Consider the following 22876-nt stretch of genomic DNA (forward strand, 5'->3'; position numbering starts at 1 on the left):
AGAGTCAACATGCACTACATCAGGGATCATCAACTAGATTCATTACAGAGTCAACATGCACTACATCAGGGATCATCAACTAGATTCATTACAGAGTCAACATGCACTACATCAGGAATCATCAACTAGAGTCATTACAGAGTCAACATGCACTACATCAGGGATCATCAACTAGATTCATTACAGAGTCAACATGCACTACATCAGGAATCATCAACTAGAGTCATTACAGAGTCAACATGCACTACATCAGGAATCATCAACTAGAGTCATTACAGAGTCAACATGCACTACATCAGGAATCATCAACTAGAGTCATTACAGAGTCAACATGCACTACATCAGGGATCATCAACTAGAGTCATTACAGAGTCAACATGCACTACATCAGGAATCATCAACTAGAGTCATTACAGAGTCAACATGCACTACATCAGGAATCATCAACTAGATTCATTACAGAGTCAACATGCACTACATCAGGGATCATCAACTAGAGTCATTACAGAGTCAACATGCACTACATCAGGGATCATCAACTAGAGTCATTACAGAGTCAACATGCACTACATCAGGAATCATCAACTAGAGTCATTACAGAGTCAACATGCACTACATCAGGGATCATCAACTAGATTCATTACAGAGTCAACATGCACTACATCAGGAATCATCAACTAGATTCATTACAGAGTCAACATGCACTACATCAGGGATCATCAACTAGAGTCATTACAGAGTCAACATGCACTACATCAGGAATCATCAACTAGAGTCATTACAGAGTCAACATGCACTACATCAGGGATCATCAACTAGATTCATTACAGAGTCAACATGCACTACATCAGGGATCATCAACTAGATTCATTACAGAGTCAACATGCACTACATCAGGGATCATCAACTAGAGTCATTACAGAGTCAACATGCACTACATCAGGAATCATCAACTAGAGTCATTACAGAGTCAACATGCACTACATCAGGAATCATCAACTAGAGTCATTACAGAGTCAACATGCACTACATCAGGGATCATCAACTAGAGTCATTACAGAGTCAACATGCACTACATCAGGGATCATCAACTAGATTCATTACAGAGTCAACATGCACTACATCAGGGATCATCAACTAGAGTCATTACAGAGTCAACATGCACTACATCAGGAATCATCAACTAGATTCATTACAGAGTCAACATGCACTACATCAGGGATCATCAACTAGAGTCATTACAGAGTCAACATGCACTACATCAGGGATCATCAACTAGAGTCATTACAAAGTCAACATGCACTACATCAGGGATCATCAACTAGAGTCATTACAGAGTCAACATGCACTACATCAGGGATCATCAACTAGAGTCATTACAGAGTCAACATGCACTACATCAGGAATCATCAACTAGAGTCATTACAGAGTCAACATGCACTACATCAGGAATCATCAACTAGAGTCATTACAGAGTCAACATGCACTACATCAGGGATCATCAACTAGAGTCATTACAGAGTCAACATGCACTACATCAGGGATCATCAACTAGATTCATTACAGAGTCAACATGCACTACATCAGGGATCATCAACTAGATTCATTACAGAGTCAACATGCACTACATCAGGGATCATCAACTAGATTCATTACAGAGTCAACATGCACTACATCAGGGATCATCAACTAGATTCATTACAGAGTCAACATGCACTACATCAGGGATCATCAACTAGATTCAGCCGTGGGCCCATTTTTTTATTCAGTGGATGGTCGGGGGGCAGGATCATAATTGGAAATCATTTGTAGACTTTTAATGAACTGCTAGAAGCCCAAACAGATATAATGTTTGACTAAAACATAATCATTTCAAACCTTGCTTATATTTGTTTACCATCACGTGTCTCTATTATGCATGGGAATACTTGGGAATAGATTTCCTAAATGAAAATGACTTGGAGCTGATTTCCTGGTGTTTTTACAGTCTTTTATGTCCAAAAATATATATATATATATATATAAATGTTTTTTTTATTCTCAGAAAACTTGGTGCAAATAAAACCACCAAATTCGGCCCGTGGGCTGCCAGTTGGGGAACCCTGCACTACATGATCTCCCTGCACTGTGTACTGTTAGCTCTGCCTTGGTAGGAGTGAAACCCCTCACACACAGTTTCAGTTAGACATCAAGGAGCTGCCAGGAACCCTTTTGTGCCACATAATCCCCACTCCCACCTGATAACCATCCTTCCCTAGTAATAACACTATCCTCTGTAGTGCTGCTGCTGGCTTGGGTACTATGGACTACCCAGGCCGTAGAGAGCTGTAGAGAGGTTAGGGTGTGCAGACGGGAGTTCCAGAACAGCACTAACACACCTGACTCAACCCATCACGGTTTTGATTAGTACCTGTATTTAGATTAGAGACCCATGATTCAGACACACAGGGGAATATGCAGGTTAGCTTTATGAATGGGGGGAAGTGGAGTGGACACTCCTGTGTGTAGTACAGTAGCCAACATCTATCATGCCTCCTTCCTTCCAGCTGTTCATCCGTCCATAAGTAAGGTGCCATGACAGGACACATCCTGGACGGCTAGAGGTGTGAGTCTGAGCTGCTGTCTGGACAAACACCTGGTTCTGTCTCAGACAGTCCTGCCTGTCTGTCTCTGTACACACACACACACACACACACACACACACACACACACACACACACACACACACACACACACACACACACACACACACACACACACACACACACACACACACACACACACACACACACACACACACACACACACACACACACACACACCCTCCTCACCTCTCCCTTGGTACAGGGGTAAGCTCCAGAGTATTTCGAGGTGCAGGGGGCCCCGTCCAGCACTGCCTTTCCCTCCTCCAGTCCAACGGTGGCGCTACAGTTCCTGGCGTAGTACTGCAATATCTTCCAGGTCTGCCCGAAGTCCTGCGAGCGCTCCAGGGTCATGGCAGTAGGGCGGGGCGAGCGGAACACCATGATCAGGTGGGTGAAGATGAATTCTGCCTCCAGATCCAGCTGCAGAGTCTCAGACTCCACTTCCCCGGATGACTGCCACCAGGTGTTGGGGTGGCGGAAGGAGGAGTCGGCCATGGCTGCAGCCAGGTGAGCCTGCAGGGGGAGGGCCGCGTTGCACTTCCCACACCTGGCCGGGGGGCAGGGCGCTGTGGAGGAGGAGGGGTCAGAGTAGGAGCAGTAGGGCTCGGTGCCCTTGTAGCCACACACGGTCTGGGTCAGGACCCTGCGGCCTAGCGCCAGATTGCCCATTCGGGGGTTACACGCCTGGCTCTCACAGCGAGCGGCTACCCCCCCTACACGACCCAAATCTATAGGAAGAGAGATAGGACAGGTTATAGGAGACAGACGAGGAGGATGGTGAGGGTGTGTGTGTGTCTGTGTGTACGTAATCTAAACTTGAATTTAAAATCTTGACTTGAATGCTTCAGTGTGGACTTTGACACAGATCAAGTTTTGGGCAGCTATGGGAGGAGGATGTGCACTCCAGGCACGTTCCAGATGCATTGGGTGTGGGATGTAAGAACACCTTCTGGGGTACACTGCCATCTTTAAGAGCCCTCTCCACTGCCAACATGCACACAGGGGCTGTTCTGTTCACAACGGGGGATTCATGTTTTTATATAACACAACAATCCTGTTCATAATGTGGGCAGGTATTCCCCAAAAATGTTTGGCAGTCAACAATGGATGGTAGCTCACAGTAGCCTTCATTGTTATGGGTCTTTTGAGGTTATTACATAGTTATAAAAACATATCGGTATATTTGTGTTTCGTTTGAAAACATTCTACATTATAGAGAAAATCTCAATGATATCATGAGAAACGAGTTTCACCTCCACACAAATAGAATGTTGACCCGAGGCGGTCAACAGAGCGGAGCGTGAGGAAATACTTTTGTCACCGTTGCTGCACTTGTCACACGTATTGTTCCGAGACAGCGGGAACGCTACATTGTTGCACACAATGAATACACTGCCTATGAATCGAATTCGACTAGAAGCAGGGATCTTTTAAAGAAAAAATACAAACCTGCAAGAATACCAGATAGTCCAGTGCAGGTAAAAACAGCAAACAAAGTCCACATCATAGTTCCGACCCAAGAGTAAGTGTTCCCAAGAAGAGGTTAGCCTATGAGAGAACTCGAGAGCAGCCTTGTGAATAGGCAACGCGACACCTCGTTGGTGTTATTCAAGTGGCAAATAGATGCAAGATTTCATCCTCCGAATGTAAAGCCAAGGTTCAAAGCCAGTGTAGGCTTTACTTTCCCTTTCAATAACAATCATATATGATCAAAGAAGAACAAAGACCCCAGTTTGACAACACAGCCGGTTCAGACACCCAGGGAAAAGTATTCCATTATTCCGCATTTACTTCTGCAAAAGCCGAGGACTGATTTGCGTTCTCTCGTATTCTTCGGGACCTTCTACCTTACAGTTAATTTGCTTGCTAATAGCCTGAAGATATACTGTGAATCTACTATGGAATACTGAGAGAGTGACAGCGGGCTTGCGGCTCCGCCCCGTCTCTTTGCATTTTTCTCTTTAAAGGAACATTCCTGGTAGTCAGGAGCCAGTTAGTGTCAGGTCAGAGCTGGCACGCCGTGGTCATCCAAACCTCTCCAATCCACAGACACTCATCCGGATAAAAAAATAAATGCGGTAAAGTTTATTGACACTTCGTTTAAACAAAACAAAGGAACACAGAATAACAAAGCCCAGGCTCCAGAATTATTGAGGCTAGTGAGCTGAACAGGATTCAAATTGTGGGTAATAATTGCCCCCTTTTAGAAAGGAGACTCTAACCACGTTTCCAACCAACCTTTTTATGCGAATAAAGTAGGCCTATATGCCAGATAAAAAAATGACAACAGACCTGATGGAAACAGCTAATTTTGTCGGTAAATATAAGGTTGGATATTTTTGTGTAGGTCAAGAAATAAAGGTGGAAACGCGTTTTTGCCCAAATATTGATATAACCATCATATCGAAGTAAACTTGGAGTCACGGGATGACATGTTTATGTGGTCATCCTTCTACGACTCGGGAAAACATACAGTTTATTAAGCTACAGATGAAATAAGTGACGATGAACTTCACAGGGTGGTGAAAGTGCAAGGTGGTGAGCTTGATGCTACTTTCCAATAAATATCGAGGATCTTATTCTGGTGATTTGATGAATCCATGCTTGGCTGCCGTTTTACAAATTAAAATAATCCCCCTCTTTTGGCCATAATACTCTCATCATGTAGACTGTACCCACAACTGTATCTGCGAGCTGATGGCTAGAGCGCACGTGCCAATACCAGAGTGGGCACATTCGCTATATAACACGTTTTGTGACATCAGTTGAATTGAAAATACAATGGAAACCCATTTAACTTTAAAAATGTTAATCTGTACACGTGAATTTAAACGCAACAGTTATTTGTATGTGCACTATGTCATCACACACAGATTTAGCACAAGTCAATTTGATGAAAACACATCAAATGCGCATATTTTATTTATGCATATTTTTGAATATTCACAAGAAAATATGTTACCAATTGGATGGAAACCTAGCTAGTGACTCACTTTAAACTAAAGTAACTGCCCAGTGTTTCCAGATTTCAATGAAATATGACCTATAATAACTTACAATATGAGTGAAATAGTTTTCCTTCCAAGATGTTTTATTTATTATGCTAAAAAGCAGCGTTTCTGTGTTGGAATGGTGTGGGCATACCGAAAAAACAGAATGGTGTGGGCATTATAAATATTCACGCAAGTAGACCATTGATTGGCCAACTCATCCTCCCCAAGAACGAGGATTGGCCAGCTCATCCTCCTCAGGGAGATGACATCATGTTATATGAGGAAATAGCAAGCATTTTTGAAACATCTGTTTAAAATACAAATTTGAGGTTGGGGGTTTGAAGTGTTTTTTCTCCAATTTATGCTTTGGCCACAAATACGAGTGTAGGACGAGTCAAAGCGATTAATATGAACTTTTAAAATTGAGATTTTCACTGGGCACTTACTTTAAAATTGTGGAGTTTGAGGGCCTCCTGAGTGACACAATGGTCTAAGGCACTGCATCGCAGTGCTAGAGGCGTCACTACAGACCTGGGTTCGATCCCAGGCTGTATCACAACCGGTCGTGATCGGGAGTCCCATAGGGCGGCGCACAATTGGCCCAGCGTCGTCCGGGTTAGAGGAGGGTTTGGCCGGGCAGGCTTTACTTGGCTCATCGTGCTCTAGCGACTCCTTGTGGCGGGCTGGGGGCCTGCAGGCTGACTTTGGTCATCAGTTGAACTGTGTTTCCTCCGACACATTGGTGCGACTGGCTTCCTGGTTAAGCGGGTGTGTGTTAAGAAGCGAGGTTTGGCGGGTCATGTTTCGGAGGACGCATGACTGGACCTTTGCCTCCCAAGCCTGTTGGGGAGTTGCAGCAATGAGACAAGATTGAAATTGGGGAGAAAAGGGGGTAAAATTCAACAACAAAAGAGTTTGGTCACTTGGCTAAATACACTTCTGCATGGGCTATGTTGACAATAGGCTACTGATGGCCTATCCCGACAAAATCCCAGCTAATTGGAGTGGAATGCAAGCCAATTGAGATTTATTAACTGATCCATATTACGCAGTACCAATATATTAATGAACTACCCTGCCCTATGCAGAGAAGATTATACCAGGGGTTGGCCTTTAAATTCCTAGATACATTTTTAATAGCCTACCAAAGTCCTGCTTCCGTTTCCAGAGGACTCTTAAAGGGATACTTTGGAATTTTGGCAAATAGTTCCCCAGAGTCAGACGAACTCGTGGATACCATTTTTAGGTCTCTGTGTCCATTATGAAGAACGTAAGAGGTAGTTTCGCGAGCCATTGCTAACTTGCGTTAGCGCAATGACTGGAAGTCTATAGGTATCTGCTAGCATGCAGATACCCATAGACTTCCAGTCATTGCGCTAATGCTAGTTAGCAAGCTCTGCTAGCGCTAGTTATCAACTTCCTTCAAACTGCACGCAGATACATAGAAATGGTATCCACGAGTTCATCTGACTCAGGGGAAGTCGATAAAGGGCATTGCCAAAATATCCCTTTAATAATGACAGCAATAAATCTTATGTAGGCCTAATATTATAGGCCCAATCTCAATAATAATATAACTTCTCATCTTGTCGTTAGGCCTATATGAAAGTGTAGTTGGTGACAGCACTGCTGAGGATATGGGGTTTGATTGTAGCATATTCTCTCTCTGCAGTAGGCTACACGCTTCCAAATATTGTGAAATTTGAACTAAATCAATAACAAACAGTTTCTGTGTACATGCTGCCCTCGTGTGGTCAGTGCTGGCGATGAGCATTATACAGTAGTACAGTAAAGTCATGGAGCTGCATTGGTATTCAGGAATGATGTGGGGCTCTGACCCTCAATGCCCCCTCCCTTTCCTCCTTTAGCTCAGTGATCTCCTGCTCTAATTCTTTGATAGGCCCTCAACCCGCCTCTTCTCTGCTGCTTTCCGCTTCACCTCAATGAGCCCAGCATGGCTACTCTCCATGGAGCACACCAGAGCAGACCTGCATACTGTCTAATATCTCTCATTCTCTGTTTTGCTGAGAGCTTCCCCATGAGTCTTCCTCCCTGCATATCTATTACACAATAGACAATGGGACATGTCAGTGTTATCCTAGGTCATGCAGCAGCTCATGATTAGTGATAGTTTAACTATCCTTTAACAGTATAAGAGTTTTCACATGGTACATACCTAGGTGTATGTTTGTCCATACAACCAGACACACACAAACACACACACACACACACACACACACACACACACACACACACACACACACACACACACACACACACACACACACACACACACACACACACACACACACACACACACATATCTGAACATGCTCACACAAACATATTAACATTGATGTAAGGGCATCAGCATTTCAGCAACAAAGAGGGTTTAGTGTAATTTCAGAGGAATTTCCACTGAAACCATCCCTTGCTGTTGGAAGTATTATTCATGATCTCAAGTTCAAACTTGCCAAATGGTTTAGTAACAGTCGAACGCTTCAAGACAGAAAAATGAATGAGAGCATTCTCCAGACCGGCAGTGCATATAGAGAGCTGCCAGATAGACCCAGATATGACAGTTTACCTCTATGCCATAAATTCTTCATGCAATTCCAGACAAAATGTATTCATTTATTGAAAATAAAGAAACATTTTATTTGAAATGAAATACAGATTTAAAATCTGGTTTCAAATGTTTTAATTCAATCACAATGACCTTGGACACCAGTGGTTTCCATTGATGGTCACTCCTCCTGGGGCATGGCCGAAGACTGGGTTTTGGCTTGAAAACATCAATTTGTTTATTTGCTGCGTTACATAGAAATTAGTAAAGCTTTATCTAGGTAGATTACATCCATTGATAGCAAATAAGTCACATCATGGCCCAAAGATTTTGGGGGAGTGGACCGTGGTGCAATACTCAACACGATAACCACTATAACCGCCAGAGAGCGCCATTGCCCCATAGGTGTTCAGTTAACTACACATGGGCAGTCTTTTGAATAAAATGCAACCATTTGAAGATGGACATGGATAAATATAACAGTTTACTGTCCTTTATTTATCTATAACATTTTCGTTTAAAATATCTGCCGCAATGAGCAATGAACATTTAAATCATGTCTCTTAATTTTTGCCCCTCGGTACACTAGGTGGCGGACATAAATAATTCAAGCTCTTTTTCTCAATCGATTAACCTTTGTTTTGGGTCAAAGTTGAAAGGCTCCAGCTTCCTGGTTTCGGCGGCAATGCGTACAAGTCTGGACGTTTTTGTGTCGAAAAGATAGTAAAGTACTAAGATATAAAAGCACCACCTTTCGCACAGCAATGGTGAGTGTTGATATGGTTGGTTATTATAAAATTGCCAGGATCTGTTGAAAAGAGAAACGGATTAGCAGTTAAGTTGGTTGCCTTTTTCCAGCAAGCTAATGTTACCCCATTCATTCATTGCAGTTACAGTGAAGAGCAGCAAATAAAGTCATGTTGCAGATTGAAATCTAATATGCGTTTCATTGCATGATGATAGACGTCTGTTCCTCCCTACACATGGGTCTGAACGTTCTATTTTGTTCCATTAAATTATTACCCATAACAATTAATCCCACCTTCTTCCTGTTGCTGTGTGTCTGTAGAGTTTACCTCTGAACCCCAAACCCTTCTTGAACGGCCTGACAGGCAAGCCGGTGATGGTGAAGCTGAAGTGGGGGATGGAGTACAAGGGCTACCTAGTGTCTGTGGACAGCTACATGAACATGCAGGTGAGGGAGCACACCTGGACACGGGTGCTTTTAGCAACGTGGGTGTATTTACATACGCTAGCGTTGCTTTCAATTGAATTTGGTTGCACAAAAACAGTCCGTGGGAAGCCTAAAGTTAAAAACAATTCCATTTCAGCTTACAGTGCCGGTGGGCAGGATGACTGGGAATTTGAGACATAGCATTGTATTATTAAACAGACTTTCCAAACGACTTCCTATCTACTTATCTCATATCAAAATAAGTCTCCCACAAGTTATTCATTTTTGTGCACGTATGCCGCAGGTACAAGACTTGTATTTTGCACCTAACCTGGACAGTGTGTGTTGCTGGTGCTAATAAATGCTGATGTAAATTTGTCATGTTTTTGTCATTGGTTTCGACAGTTGGCGAACACAGAAGAGTATGTAGATGGAGCGTTGGCTGGTCACCTTGGAGAAGTACTTGTTAGGTAAATAAGAGCCCTCTTCTGGATTCTCTAAAAAGTTGCCTTCTGCGTCTTGTCCTTTACTCCTGAGGTGATCAAGATCGGCAACGACTGCATTCATGAAATACCTACTTCTCTTAGAGCAGTGATCTGGGGTGTATTCATTAGTGTAGACTGTTTCAACAGAAAGCGTTATGCAACAAAAACAAGTTTCATATTGGACAAGTTCAGGTAGGTCCCTCAAAGTCCCACTTTGGCTTGTTTGGTTTGTAGTAAATAATACCCAGTTCAAGAAAGGAAGTATTTGTTGAAATCAGATGTTTTCTGCAATAGAATGTAACTCTATATTCTGAAATATTGGTTGAACTGCAAGTCAACCCTTTAATGAATACCAGTAGAAATGTATTCTCTCTTTTGTATCCAGCATACTTCTGGTGTGACTGATGCAGATGTTTGATAGTGGCTGTTTTCAGTGTAATTCTCTTTGATCTAAAGTGCGTATTCTCTACCCACAGGTGCAATAATGTTTTATATATTAGAGGAGTGGAGGAAGAAGAGGAGGACGGAGAAATGAAAGAATGATGGCGAGGATGAGACTTGCAACTGAAGATCTGGATGAGTGTTTGAATCTTTGTTTTTTCATTTTCACTATGTGGAAAATGGACTCTTGGTAAGAAAGTTAGCTTTATATGTGTAAAACTTTCAAGATATTTTTTTTTACTGTTTATGATCCAATATGTATTATCTCTGTAGAATAAATTTAAAAAATGATGGTTATTGTACCCATTCCTAAACCTGCTGTCTGGTGGTATTATTACAGGTTTGTGAGGGAGGTGATTGATGTGGTGTCTCAACCTTATTAACAAACACTACACATTGAACAGAACTTGTCAATCAATGTACAGTATTCCTAATTTCCAAAACCCCTCCCAGACTTGCACTTTGAACACCTGTTGTCCACATTAACTTTTCCCCAAACCACTAGAAAGTGACAGAGGTGACTTTACAAAAGTAATTCACATTTTTAAGCTTAATTTCGACTATTTCAAAATGTCTAACAAACTTTTGGTAAAGAACGCGAAACAGGTGGTTTTAATTTGCAACAACGGTGAGAAGTTCCTGACGAAGGAAGGGATGCAAAAGCTGTGTGTGATTGAGAACAGTAGTTTGGTTATCGGGAGGTATGTCGAAACATTGTATCATTAATGTCCGATATAGGTCTGCAGTTTGTAACATTGATTAATGTTCAGTGGTTTGGCTACTAGTTAATGTTTGTTACAATTTGATTAGAACGAGTTGACTACGGATTGCCCTAACGTGCTGTGAAAGCAAAACTAAATTTTGGCTAAACCAAATGTTATTCCACCGCAAACTATTGATTAAAAGAGCTTTGTTTTGTTCGTGCAGCGACGGTCTGATAAAGGATATTGGACTATTGAGCACCATTGATATCCAATATGCAGGGTGCTCGTTTGATAAAGTAATCGATGCAACTGGCATGTGTGTCATTCCAGGCAAGTATCAGTGCAATACACCACCCTGGACAATAGGGGCGGTAGATCTAGGCGTGCACGAAGGTGTAAACATGGTTTGTGCTATCTGGGATCCTTAACCATAACTAATAGCTAAACTTAACCCGTACCATTTTAAATGTTAATTTCAATGGTGTGGGGACATCCCAAGGATGCCGGATAGCAAGGGCCATGTAAACATGCAACCATGGCCATGTTTATTTGTCAAACGTTGTCGAACGGTGCAGATAGAAATGCCATGAATAGGGCTGACGTTATTCCTTATTCTACATGTCAGAGCACAGGAGGTGGGTGGCACATTAATTGGTGAGGATGGGCTCGTGGTAATGGCTGGTGCGGGAATCAGTGGAATGGTATCAAACACATGGTTATGAGCTGTTCTCCCCTCTGCAGCCTCCTGTGTGTCAGAGCCGTGTTTGGCCTACCTGGCATATTTTAATGTTCCAAAACGTTTGGTCCTGCCGAATGCTCCCCTGTTCTATTGATACAAATATTTGAATCGTTGGTTTAGTGTTCTATCATGTAGAGAATTAGGTTTTATAGAAATGCAGCCGTGCTCATTGTATTATTACGTTTCAGGATTGGTTGATGCACACACCCGGCACGGTATGGGCTGGAGACAGGGTTCATAAATTTGCCATGAAGGTAAATATGACTTCCATGGGTCCTGTCCCCTCTGCCTCAACAGCTTGTAATATGACTCACCTTATAGAGTAAAAGTAAAGGTTTATATGGCATTTACACAAGCAGCCCAATTTATATTTTTTCCACAAATTGGTCTTTTGACCAATTGCATCAGATCATTTCACACGAGATCTGTTTCAGAGGTGATCAGATTTTTTTAAAGACCAATTAGTGAAAAAAGATCAGAATTGGGCTGCCTGTCAAAACGAAGCCTAGGTAATGCTGTGAGTGCCGACAGTTGGCTGGTGCCACTTACATGGATGTGCACCGTGCCGGAGGAGGGATCCACTTCACAGTGGAGCACACCCGGGCTGCTCTTCCCTCCACCCTGCTGGCCTCTTTGACAGGCAGGCTGGGTCGGATGCAGCGGGCAGGCACCACCCTGGTGGAGTGTAACAGTGGCTACGGCCTGGAGCTGCAGACAGAGCTGAAGATGCTGGAGGTCATCGAGACGGCCAGACGTACCCTGCCAATCAATATATTGTCTACCTACTGTGCAGCACACGCCGTCCCTAAGTACTGAACACACACTCTCTACACCAGTGGTTCCCAACCAGGGGTACTTGGCTTATCCACAGGGGGTACTTGAGAAGACTCATGACACCCTAGACTTGCTGGTAAAATGCACATGAGGGGGTACTTCAGAGGTACTCTGGGCAGAGCAAAATTCAGTTGATGGTATAGTAACAGAAAAAGGTTGGGAACCACTGCACTACACCATGTTGAACACTCTCCATCCTGAACAGACACCTCAATTCCACCCCGTCATAACCTGTTGAGGTTATATATTACATTCACCCACACCCATACAGCTAACCCTACTGACTTTCGTCCTCACTAGGTGTTATTAAATACCCACCCCTTCTGATTCTTTCCCAGGGGTAAGACTGTTGCCGAGGCGACAGCAGACATCCTTCAGGTCCAGTTGCCGCGTATGTCAGCGGGGGCCCTGAGGGTGGACAACATAGATGTGTCCTGTGAGCAGGGTGTGTTTGACATGTCCTCCACGCGCTCCATCCTGCAGGCCGGCCTGGACATGGGCCTCAGCATCAACTTCCACGGAGATGAGCTGCACCCCATGAACTCTGCACAGGTACGCATCATCAACCTGCGCCTCTCTACTGTCACTGTGGTAACAACAACTGGTTTAGTACCTGTACGCATTATTTAAGTGTCTATGGTACTGTCTGTTAGGTTCTAATTCTCAGAGTAAAAAACACAACCGACATTTATGAAAGCTTAACCAAGTTTATTCCACCCAGAGGATCAATACAGAGGCATTCAGACAACAACAAAAATCACACAAGCACTGATATTTAACCGTTCCTCATAGGCTGAGTCTCCTCCTACCTATCTGTACAAACATCGTTCTTTACTGCTAGGCAGGACACTAGTGATATGGGCCATAAACTTTTATTTCTCCCTTAAGGTGACCTGACCTGACCTCAACCCCCCTCCACCACTAATCCATGGCTCTCTCCCCTTATCAATGCCTGCCACATGTAATCACTTCCCTGCACTCAACACATTCCAAGCTTAGTTGCACACACTATATACCTTCCTCCTATAACCCTTAACTTCTGGTGTAGACCCTCTAAACCTCAGAACTCCATCAGTGACATGAAAAAGTATATTTCATATTCTCGGAACCCAATTCAAAAGGCACTCACACATCTGAGCAATCTTATTTGCAGGTGCATGGCAACAATTGAACAAGATGAAGGAAAAAGGAAACCACACACTCCTCTTGATCTGATGAAGGCCGTGTGGCCGATACGTAAGCTTATTAAATATCGGTGATACTATCAAGAGCAGTGTGCGGTTTCCTTTTTCCTTCATATTCTCGGAACCCAACATGTCCATCTCACTTAACCATTCCTGTATTGTGTGTGTGTTTTTTTTTCTTTCTCTGGTGGTGCTAGCTGGGGGCAGAGCTCGGTGCCTTGGCTATCAGTCACCTGGGGGATGTGACAGATGATGGCATTGCTGCCATGGCGACAGCTAAGACCGCCGCCATCCTGCTCCCAACCACCACTTACATCCTGCGGTTACTATAGCCGCGGGCCTGAGACATGCTGGAGGCTCGGGTCATTGTTGCCCTGGGCAGTGACTTCAACCCTAATGCCTATTGTTGCTCTGGTGGGTACCAGAGGACGGGGGGTGGAGGAGGAAAGTTAGGGGGGAAAGATGGAGGGGGCTGTGGGGGTAAGTTCAATGAGTTAGTGGGAGAAGAAGGTATAAAGCCTATTCCTCTATATAGCGATCCCTCTGACATCATCTCTTTATCCCTCTCTGTCTATCCCAGCCGGTGGGGATGCACCTGGCATGTGTCAACATGAGGATGTCCATGCCCGAGGCTCTGGCCGCCCCCACCATCAACGCAGCCTACGCCCTGGGCCGCTCTCACGCGCACGGCTCCCTGGAGGTCAACAAACACGGCGACCTGCTGGTCGTCAACGCACCACGGTAAAGTTGCTGTCAATAAATGCTACTATATTGTAAGAGCTGGCTTCATTGAATGGTCAGACACCACAGTGTATGTTCCAGTAGCTGCTGAAAGGTTATCTTGTAATTGTGGTGAGGACTGTGTATGGTGTTGTCTAAAATGCAGTAGCTGTGTGAATGGAACCGATTGGTTTGTGTGAGTGAGACTACCTAAAGTTGTGTTGATTGTCTGTGTGTGGCTGACACTTTAGTGTAGACTGACAGTGTTGTGTTGATGGTGTTGTCCGGCGGTTGGGAGCATCTCATCTACCAGTTAGGAGGACACCAGGAACTGATCCGCTACGTTGTCATCAGGGGCAATGTCGTCTACAACAACGACAAAACCATGGACTTCTAACTCCAAAATGTGTTTCTTAGCCCCGTGCCTTGTGGACAGGGCTCTGTGGCTTTATAAATGGACACAGCTCTCAGGCAAGGATTTGTAAATAGACAGTTAATATCAACCAGATATTCTATGTCTTGGTCAGTGGGTTATGTGGTAACATTTGAGTATGGGCTTTGAACCATTGGCGAAACAATCTCCAAATGACTGTAGAGTTGGGTAGGGTTCATATCCAGTAAGTGTTTGTTATAAAGAACATGATTAAATGTTTTTCTTACTATAAACAAAAGTCTCCATTCTTGCTCTGTCATTTTTTTTTTGGTAGACAAGGGAGTTCGCCAAATTAAACGTTGAGCTAAACTCTTGTAAATGTTTTGTTTACAGACATATTTATGTCAAATATTTGAAGAGATGTGAAGGAACTGGTGGCTTAGTGGTAAGGATCTCACCCTCCACCCATAGGACCATGCTCCAGTGTGTGGCACTGCAGCATGGTTGCGTGAATGATAGAGAGGTGCTGCCACTCAAAGATGGTTATGGGAAGAATAAAATCTCCTGAAAAAAGTGGGCACTTGGTATTTAAATGGAGAGTTGCCTATAGTTAAATACTAAGTGCCCACTTTTTTCAGGAGATTTTCTCCATAACCACTGCTTTGAATTCACAGCGACCCTGCAGGAGTTAACCACCCCCTCTTATTGCTCCAACCATCTTTGTGGCAGCCACTCCCCTTGACTCACAGTCCCAATGGGCAACCATGAGCCAGCAACAGGGTTTGACCCTACAACCCTGTGCTTATGGGACAAGATCCTTACACCAGAGCCACCGACGCCTTCACCCTCCCCTCTTTATGTTTGACATGTTGAAACGTACATAAAAGCACAAGAGATGAGGTTTGGACCCATAACCTCTAGGTAGGACATGCTCGCGGAGTGGAACTGACCTTCCACAGATTTGCATTATTTTCCAGATAACACATAGAGCCACGAGTTGATTATCCCTTTTATTGAACCAGGGCTATAATTTAACACATTTGCTGCTACAACATCCACTGAAGTAGCTTACAAGTTTACTAGATAGCGACAGTAGTTGCCTTGGTAACCAAAGAAACAGACTTGCTAGTTTAGCTAACCAAACCATCCGTTCTAGCCTGCTGTTATGAATTTTAATAAAAAAAATGGCAGTGGTTTCAATTCATTTTTATTTATTTTTGCAGCTTAAACATGTAATGAACTATAGCCATTGAGCTCTACCGTGCCTTATAGGGAAATAATGCCAATCTAGAATGTCCTTCAAGCCAATCAGAAACAAGTATTCAACAATGTCATGGTATAAGTCTTTGATATTGAGTTGCTAAACTTGAGGTGTAAGAGTTAAGGTTTGAACTTAACCACAGTGGTGCAAGGTGGGGGTGGGGCAGACTCCTTAACACTTTTCTTGCTCCTCTTTGTATGTTTGACATTAATAGTTGCAGAAATCTACACAAGTGTAAAAGTTGAGGTTTAAACCCACAAACTCAAGGTTATGAGACAGGGGTTCTAACCATTGAGCCACAAAATCTTGCACGTTCTCTCTTGAACATACAACCTCAGAATCATGAGGCAGACTTCTATAATATTCTGCAGAATGAGGTGGCATTGTTTCTCCTGGGGCACTCCTGTAACAGTACTAGATGATGATAGTTCACTCCTGTAACAGTACTAGATGATAGTTCACTCCTGTAACAGTACTAGATGATAGTTCACTCCTGTAACAGTACTAGATGATGATGATAGTTCACTCCTGTAACAGTTTCTAGATGATGATAGTTCACTCTTGTAACAGTACTAGATGATGATGATGATAGTTCACTCCTGTAACAGTACTAGATGATGATGGTTCACTCCTGTAACAGTACTAGATGATGATGATGATAGTTCACTCCTGTAAAAGTTTCTAGATGATGATAGTTCACTCCTGTAAAAGTTTCTAGATGATGATAGTTCACTCCTGTAACAGTACTAGATGATGATGATAGTTCACTCCTGTAACAGTACTAGATGATGATGATAGTTCACTCCTGTAACAGTACTAGATGATGATGATGATAGTTCACTCCTGTAAAAGTTTCTAGATGATGATAGTTCACTCCTGTAACAGTACTAGATGATGATAGTTCACTCCTGTAACAGTTTCTAGATGATAGTTCACTCCTGTAACAGTTTCTAGATGATGATGATAGTTCACTCCTGTGATAGTTTCTAGATGATGATAGTTCACTCCATTAACAGTACTAGATGATGATGGTTCACTCCTGTAACAGTACTAGATGATGATAGTTCACTCCTGTAACAGTACTAGATGATGATGGTTCACTCCTGTAACAGTACTAGATGATAGTTCACTCCTGTAACAGTACTAGATGATAGTTCACTCCTGTAACCGTTTCTAGATGATGATAGTTCACTCCATTAACAGTACTAGATGATGATGATGGTTCACTCCTGTAACAGTACTAGATGATGATGATGATGATAGTTCACTCCTGTAACAGTACTAGATGATGATGATGATAGTTCACTCCTGTAACAGTACTAGATGATGATGATAGTTCACTCCTGTAACAGTACTAGATGATGATGATAGTTCACTCCTGTAACAGTACTAGATGATGATAGTTCACTCCTGTAACAGTACTAGATGATAGTTCACTCCTGTAACAGTACTAGATGATAGTTCACTCCTGTAACAGTACTAGATGGTTCACTCCTGTAACAGTACTAGATGATGGTTCACTCCTGTAACAGTACTAGATGATAGTTCACTCCTGTAACAGTACTAGATGATAGTTCACTCCTGTAACAGTACTAGATGATGATAGTTCACTCCTGTAACAGTACTAGATGATGATAGTTCACTCCTGTAACAGTACTAGATGATGGTTCACTCCTGTAACAGTACTAGATGATGGTTCACTCCTGTAACAGTACTAGATGATGGTTCACTCCTGTAACAGTACTAGATGATGGTTCACTCCTGTAACAGTACTAGATGATGGTTCACTCCTGTAACAGTACTAGATGATGGTTCACTCCTGTAACAGTACTAGATGATGGTTCACTCCTGTAACAGTACTAGATGATGGTTCACTCCTGTAACAGTACTAGATGATGGTTCACTCCTGTAACAGTACTAGATGATGGTTCACTCCTGTAACAGTGCTAGATGATGGTTCACTCCTGTAACAGTACTAGATGACGGTTCACTCCTGTAACAGTACTAGATGACGGTTCACTCCTGTAACAGTACTAGATGATGGTTCACTCCTGTAACAGTACTAGATGATGGTTCACTCCTGTAACAGTACTAGATGATAGTTCACTCCTATAACAGTACTAGATGATAGTTCACTCCTGTAACCGTTTCTAGATGATGCTTTAGTAAACAGAATTGCAATTTGAACTGAAGGAAAGATGGCCAGTACTTTGACAGAATAAGCGTAACTTTTATTGAACACATCCCAGTAACTGGTTTTACAATAATGCATCCGTACAATATAACTAATCAGTTTAAGGATTTCTAAGGCATGAAACCAAACCTCTTTCCCTCTACTCTTTTTTTGTGTTCAAGCCATTCATTCTATTCTGGATGACTGAGGGGTGTCCCTACACCCACATACACACAATCCAACCTCCCTTCCTCACCCACCCTTAGTCCCACCATAACTGAACTAGGGCCGGGATTCAATCCGACTGCGGGTTGTCGACAATTCAGCTTTTAAAGGGAATTTCCGATTGAGCTATATGCAGCATTTGGGTCCTTCCACAAAATGCTAACATTATGGGCAGTGTAAATTGGTCAAAACAAACTTAATTTAACATAAGCGGTGTCACATTAAGCGGTTAAATAAAAATCCCCTTGTGACAGGGAGAATGGACACTTGAATGCAAGCTTCACAAAACTATTGGCTAGAAATGTTAACAATTCCAATGGGTGGGTAAAAGGGATGACGTTATAATTGACACGCTTAGTTTAAGCACAAAGCACCAGAAAATTGCCAAAAAGAGTAGAACCAGTTCACCTCCTTTACACTGAGTTGACTGTTTGTTAGAAAAAAACTTCTTAAAAAGGAATAGATTCACCATATATATATTTAAAAAAAGTTATGTTCACGTAACAGGGTTGGACTTAAAATGAGGGACAGACAAATTAATCGCATGAAATAAATACAAATCTTCAGAAATGACTGTCAAAGCAACAACATAACTAGTTCAACTTTTTAAGAGTATAAACATGGAGGAATTTTGGGCTGAAGTTGGTTGAAATTTTCCCAGAAGTCAGAAAAACATAACGCGGGACAATGTCAAAATGCTGATTTTTGGCACTTTATTTGTGGAATGACCCATTTACCATCCATGAGATCACATTAATTGTTGACAACCCGCAGTCGGATTGAATCCCGGCCAAGAACATTAAAATGATAAAGATGATCCTCAAAAAACATTAAAATTGCCTTTGTGCACAAAATGATACAAGGGTGTGGAAATATAAACGTGTGTGTGCGCAGGTTTGTGTCTTTTTAGAGTATAATTTTGTATAAAAGTAATGGGTCTCAAACTCTGTGTGTGTTCTAAGCTTCGTACTTCTTCCCGGATCGGTGGATCTGCTGGTACAAAGTCATGGAGAAGGCCATACCCAGGAGCTGCAGACAGAAAGTCACATCAATCACACTGCAACAACATCATTACATGTACATCTGTATGTACACACACACACCTTACCTGTATGACCAGAACACACATGGCGATGGTTCCCAGCAGGTGTTTATTGTCATCCAGCCACTCCTCCACCTTCTCATAGCAACCCTGACAAGAGAAACATACAATCTTGAGAAGTGAAAAAGGACACTCCTACACATGCAGATACACATGAATACACACACACACTCCTTGATGGTAGGGAGAAGATCAGACACACACTCCCTGGTGGGAGGGAGAAGATCAGGCATTTTTAAATAAACACAAACTGACCCGTGTCCAGAACTGGTTGGTGGCATTGCGCCCACAGTCCTGGTAGATATTCTGGCAGCAGTGGTCAGGAACCACCTTCTCCTGCAGGGCAGTGTGCCAGTCTGTGTACCCATTCACCCCACAACAATGCCACTGACAGGGAGAGAGAGGAGACAGGGTTATATATTGCACCTCTCCCTTGTGGAATGCTATGCTATTAGTGTGGTGTTGTATGGTAGATCATTAGTAGTTAGGTACCGTACCTCTGTCTGTATGGTGTTCCAGGAGTTGTATGGTAGATCATTAGTAGTTAGGTACCGTACCTCTGTCTGTATGGTGTTCCAGGCGTTGCGGAGGCCAGCGTTGTTGTTGGTGCTGTACAGAGCAAGTCCCTCTTTCAGGTCCTGTCTGGCGTTCTCACTCACCTGCACACACAGTGGATCATGAGAAATGTAGGCAGAGGCACTATGGGTACAGGAACCATAGGAGGAAGGATAACCTGGGGTTGAATTGACAGGAGGCTTCTATGGGAGTCTTACATTGTCTGTGTATACGAAGAACAGGATGAGAAGGATCAGCTCCGCCAACAGAATAACCAACAACGTGATGAAAAACTACAGGGAACATGTGAGAGAAGAGAGAGAGGCAGGTGAGGTTGCCAATGTGCCAAGCAATGTAGTGTGGTGCATCGTGGTCGTGTAGTTCACTCACACTCAGCAGCAGACACTTGTTCTCCTTGATGGCACCCAGGCAACCCAGGAAGCCTGTAACCATGATGACAGCACCCAGGGTGATGATGAGGTTGGCAGCAGAGATGGAGGGAAAGGATGGTGATAGGGTGGCAAAGCTGCCCTGAGACACAGACAACCACACCCCCACACCCAACAAACCACAGCCCCCCAACTGAAAGAGACAGAATAAAATATAAATACATGATTATTGTCATTACTCTAATCATTATTATACCTTTAGTATACTATGATTTAATAATAAAATATAATGCAGAATCAGAATATCAATTCGTTTGAAAATCATGGTGTGTATAGTGAGTTTGTTCACCCACCCAGAAGAGCAGGTTGAAGAGGAACAGCATGTATTTGACACAGCAGAGGCAGCCGCGAGCCATGGTGAAGCTGTGACGATCTGCAAATAAAACGGCAGTGTTTATGTAAAACTTTTGTGAAGAATTTGTACGTTTTTCCCTTGCAAATGATCAGCAATCGACTACAATTCAAATGTGATTGAATATCTCGATTACTTCAAACACTGCTCGAACTTGTTTCCTTTTAGTCGTTACAACGGAGTGTATTTCCATAGGCACTAGTAAATAGTAATACTGCACTCACCTCACTTGCGAAACTGTTGTAATTCCTCAAGAAACCACCAGTGCAGCGTTAGCAAAGTAAACTAATGAAAACTCGCTGGTATAGAAGGGTTGGTTGTTCAGCAACAAAATCAACGCTTGCACAACTATAGGGCAAAACACACGGGGTTGACTTTAAATTGCTGACATGTCAACTGTATTTCGAATTCAATGTTTATTAAAAACATAAATAAATGTGTACTTGTCTCTCAAATACATCGTTAATAATAGTTGATCTCTTGTGGGATTACAACAGACTAAGGCCTACATTTTCCCAGGTGAGTATACATTTGACACAAAGATGATTAGCTCCTATCCACCTGTTTGACATGTACCTGTGAAAATATTCCTCAACGGAACCACACGAGGGCAGGCAGTTTGCTCAAGAATGACCGTGACTGGAGTCCTATGGACTAAAGCAACGTTTTCATAATTATGTTGGCTATCCAGTTCACTCCTGATATAGAAGTATTTGGGAATGTCGTGTATACGAGCACAATTCCAAAACCTCCAGATAGCCCCGCAGAAGTAACAGAAAATGCATTTGAAAAACTAAAGAACATACCGAACAATGTTTTGATTTAGTCACTTATTTCATGGGAAAGGGCTGCCCTCTTGGGGTTGTGTTGAGTCATGACAATTGATACTATTTGAACATGTAAACTGTTCTCGTAATACTTTTACCACTTAGATAAGGAATTAGATGATGCCGTCGAGCCTTCAGCGGAGGGACCTGTAAAACAAAGCACACACAACTATTTAATGTAGGCCTACTGTTGTTCTATGTAGTAGTAACTTAGTTATGTTCTTCTGGAAATGATTTACCGAGCCAATAGCAGTGTAGTGGGCTCTGACACACACACACACACACACACACACAGAAATCTACCATCACTTTTAGGCCAAATACAGAATAATACATCACAGATTGCACTCCCCTTTCATCTTTTTTTCTACATCGCCACCACAGGAAGTGATATTTGGTGAGGATCGAGAAAGAAGCATTGTTGCTCGCTCTAGAATGTGTTATGTTAGTGTTCGAATCTGATAGTGTTATGTAACTTCTGTTAAAAGAAAATGTCAACATTGTTTAGCAGCCAGGTCCAATGGTTTTGGCCACACTTCTGATTTAATTCGCTAACGTTGTAAACATATAACTTTGGTCGTGCGTAAATCTAACAATTTACAAGCATATATTCTCATCAAAGTTTTTAGAACATTACACAGACTGGATTGATACCCAGACTGCTGGGATGATTTTAGACTTGTCCTAAACAGCATGGCCGAAGTATCCAGACCAAAGCGATGATTCCGTACCGTAACTGTACCAGCTCGAGTTCAGCTCATCCTCATTTCAGCCATCTCCTGACTACTGACTCTATCCGGTTTTCCAGCGTAGAATCCGCGATAATGCAGAAGTTAACAAATCCTTTTGTATTATTTTTGTAGGCTATATTTAAACTTTCCTGCTGTCGTCGATGAATCGCAGGCGGAGTATTTTCTCTCAGAAGGGCGGAAACTGGTCTGGAGGCGTGACTGTGGTGGGGAGGAATTATGTTACCGAATGAAACTGCAACGAGAGAATGGGACGTCCTGGGAGATAATGGATTTATTTGTGTGTGTGACTGTGTGTTGGCATTTTTCTTTCATGGTACATAAA

General features: G+C 42.7%; 4 protein-coding genes across 8 annotated transcripts in view; 2 read left to right on the forward strand and 2 right to left on the reverse strand.

Annotated features, from left to right (window-relative positions):
- The window catches only part of LOC120032133 (netrin-4-like), a 28075-nt gene extending 23543 nt beyond the window's left edge, over positions 1-4532 (reverse strand). Inside the window, exons 1-2 of the mRNA XM_038978087.1 lie at positions 4095-4532; positions 2832-3373 (exon numbers count right to left, since the gene is read on the reverse strand). Of these exons, the coding sequence (XP_038834015.1) occupies positions 2832-3373; positions 4095-4152 (600 nt within the window). The 5' untranslated portion in view covers positions 4153-4532. The remainder of the gene's footprint in view (positions 1-2831; positions 3374-4094) is intronic.
- Positions 4533-8865: 4333 nt separating this feature from the next.
- LOC120032063 (small nuclear ribonucleoprotein F) lies at positions 8866-10595 on the forward strand. The gene is made up of 4 exons (XM_038978007.1): positions 8866-8971; positions 9274-9399; positions 9784-9848; positions 10340-10595. Exons 1-4 carry the CDS (start codon positions 8969-8971, stop codon positions 10404-10406), a joined length of 261 nt encoding a protein of 86 aa, XP_038833935.1. The 5' UTR covers positions 8866-8968; the 3' UTR covers positions 10407-10595.
- Positions 10596-11577: 982 nt separating this feature from the next.
- LOC120032062 (probable imidazolonepropionase) lies at positions 11578-14168 on the forward strand. Its single transcript, XM_038978006.1, has 3 exons — positions 11578-12556; positions 12920-13133; positions 13963-14168. Exons 1-3 carry the CDS (start codon positions 12297-12299, stop codon positions 14095-14097), a joined length of 609 nt encoding a protein of 202 aa, XP_038833934.1. The 5' UTR covers positions 11578-12296; the 3' UTR covers positions 14098-14168.
- A 4160-nt stretch (positions 14169-18328) lies between these two features.
- LOC120031960 (tetraspanin-9) lies at positions 18329-22753 on the reverse strand. Of its 5 annotated transcripts, XM_038977833.1 has the most exons (10): positions 22534-22752; positions 21901-21949; positions 21200-21323; positions 20917-20996; positions 20565-20756; positions 20393-20467; positions 20117-20278; positions 19875-20006; positions 19626-19709; positions 18329-19546 (listed from the first exon to the last, which is right to left on the reverse strand). In XM_038977833.1, the coding sequence occupies exons 4-10, from the start codon at positions 20977-20979 to the stop codon at positions 19475-19477; spliced, it is 780 nt and encodes a 259-aa protein (XP_038833761.1). In that variant the 5' UTR covers positions 20980-20996; positions 21200-21323; positions 21901-21949; positions 22534-22752; the 3' UTR covers positions 18329-19474. The 5 variants fall into 5 exon arrangements, with proteins under 5 accessions (XP_038833761.1, XP_038833759.1, XP_038833762.1 ...); XM_038977831.1 differs by lacking the exon at positions 21200-21323; XM_038977834.1 differs by lacking the exon at positions 21200-21323 and having other exon boundaries at positions 20177-20278; positions 22534-22748.
- Positions 22754-22876: the final 123 nt, after the last annotated feature.

The sequence above is a fragment of the Salvelinus namaycush genome, chromosome 38 (assembly GCF_016432855.1).
Source record: "Salvelinus namaycush isolate Seneca chromosome 38, SaNama_1.0, whole genome shotgun sequence".
Classification (NCBI taxonomy): Eukaryota; Metazoa; Chordata; class Actinopteri; order Salmoniformes; family Salmonidae; genus Salvelinus; species Salvelinus namaycush.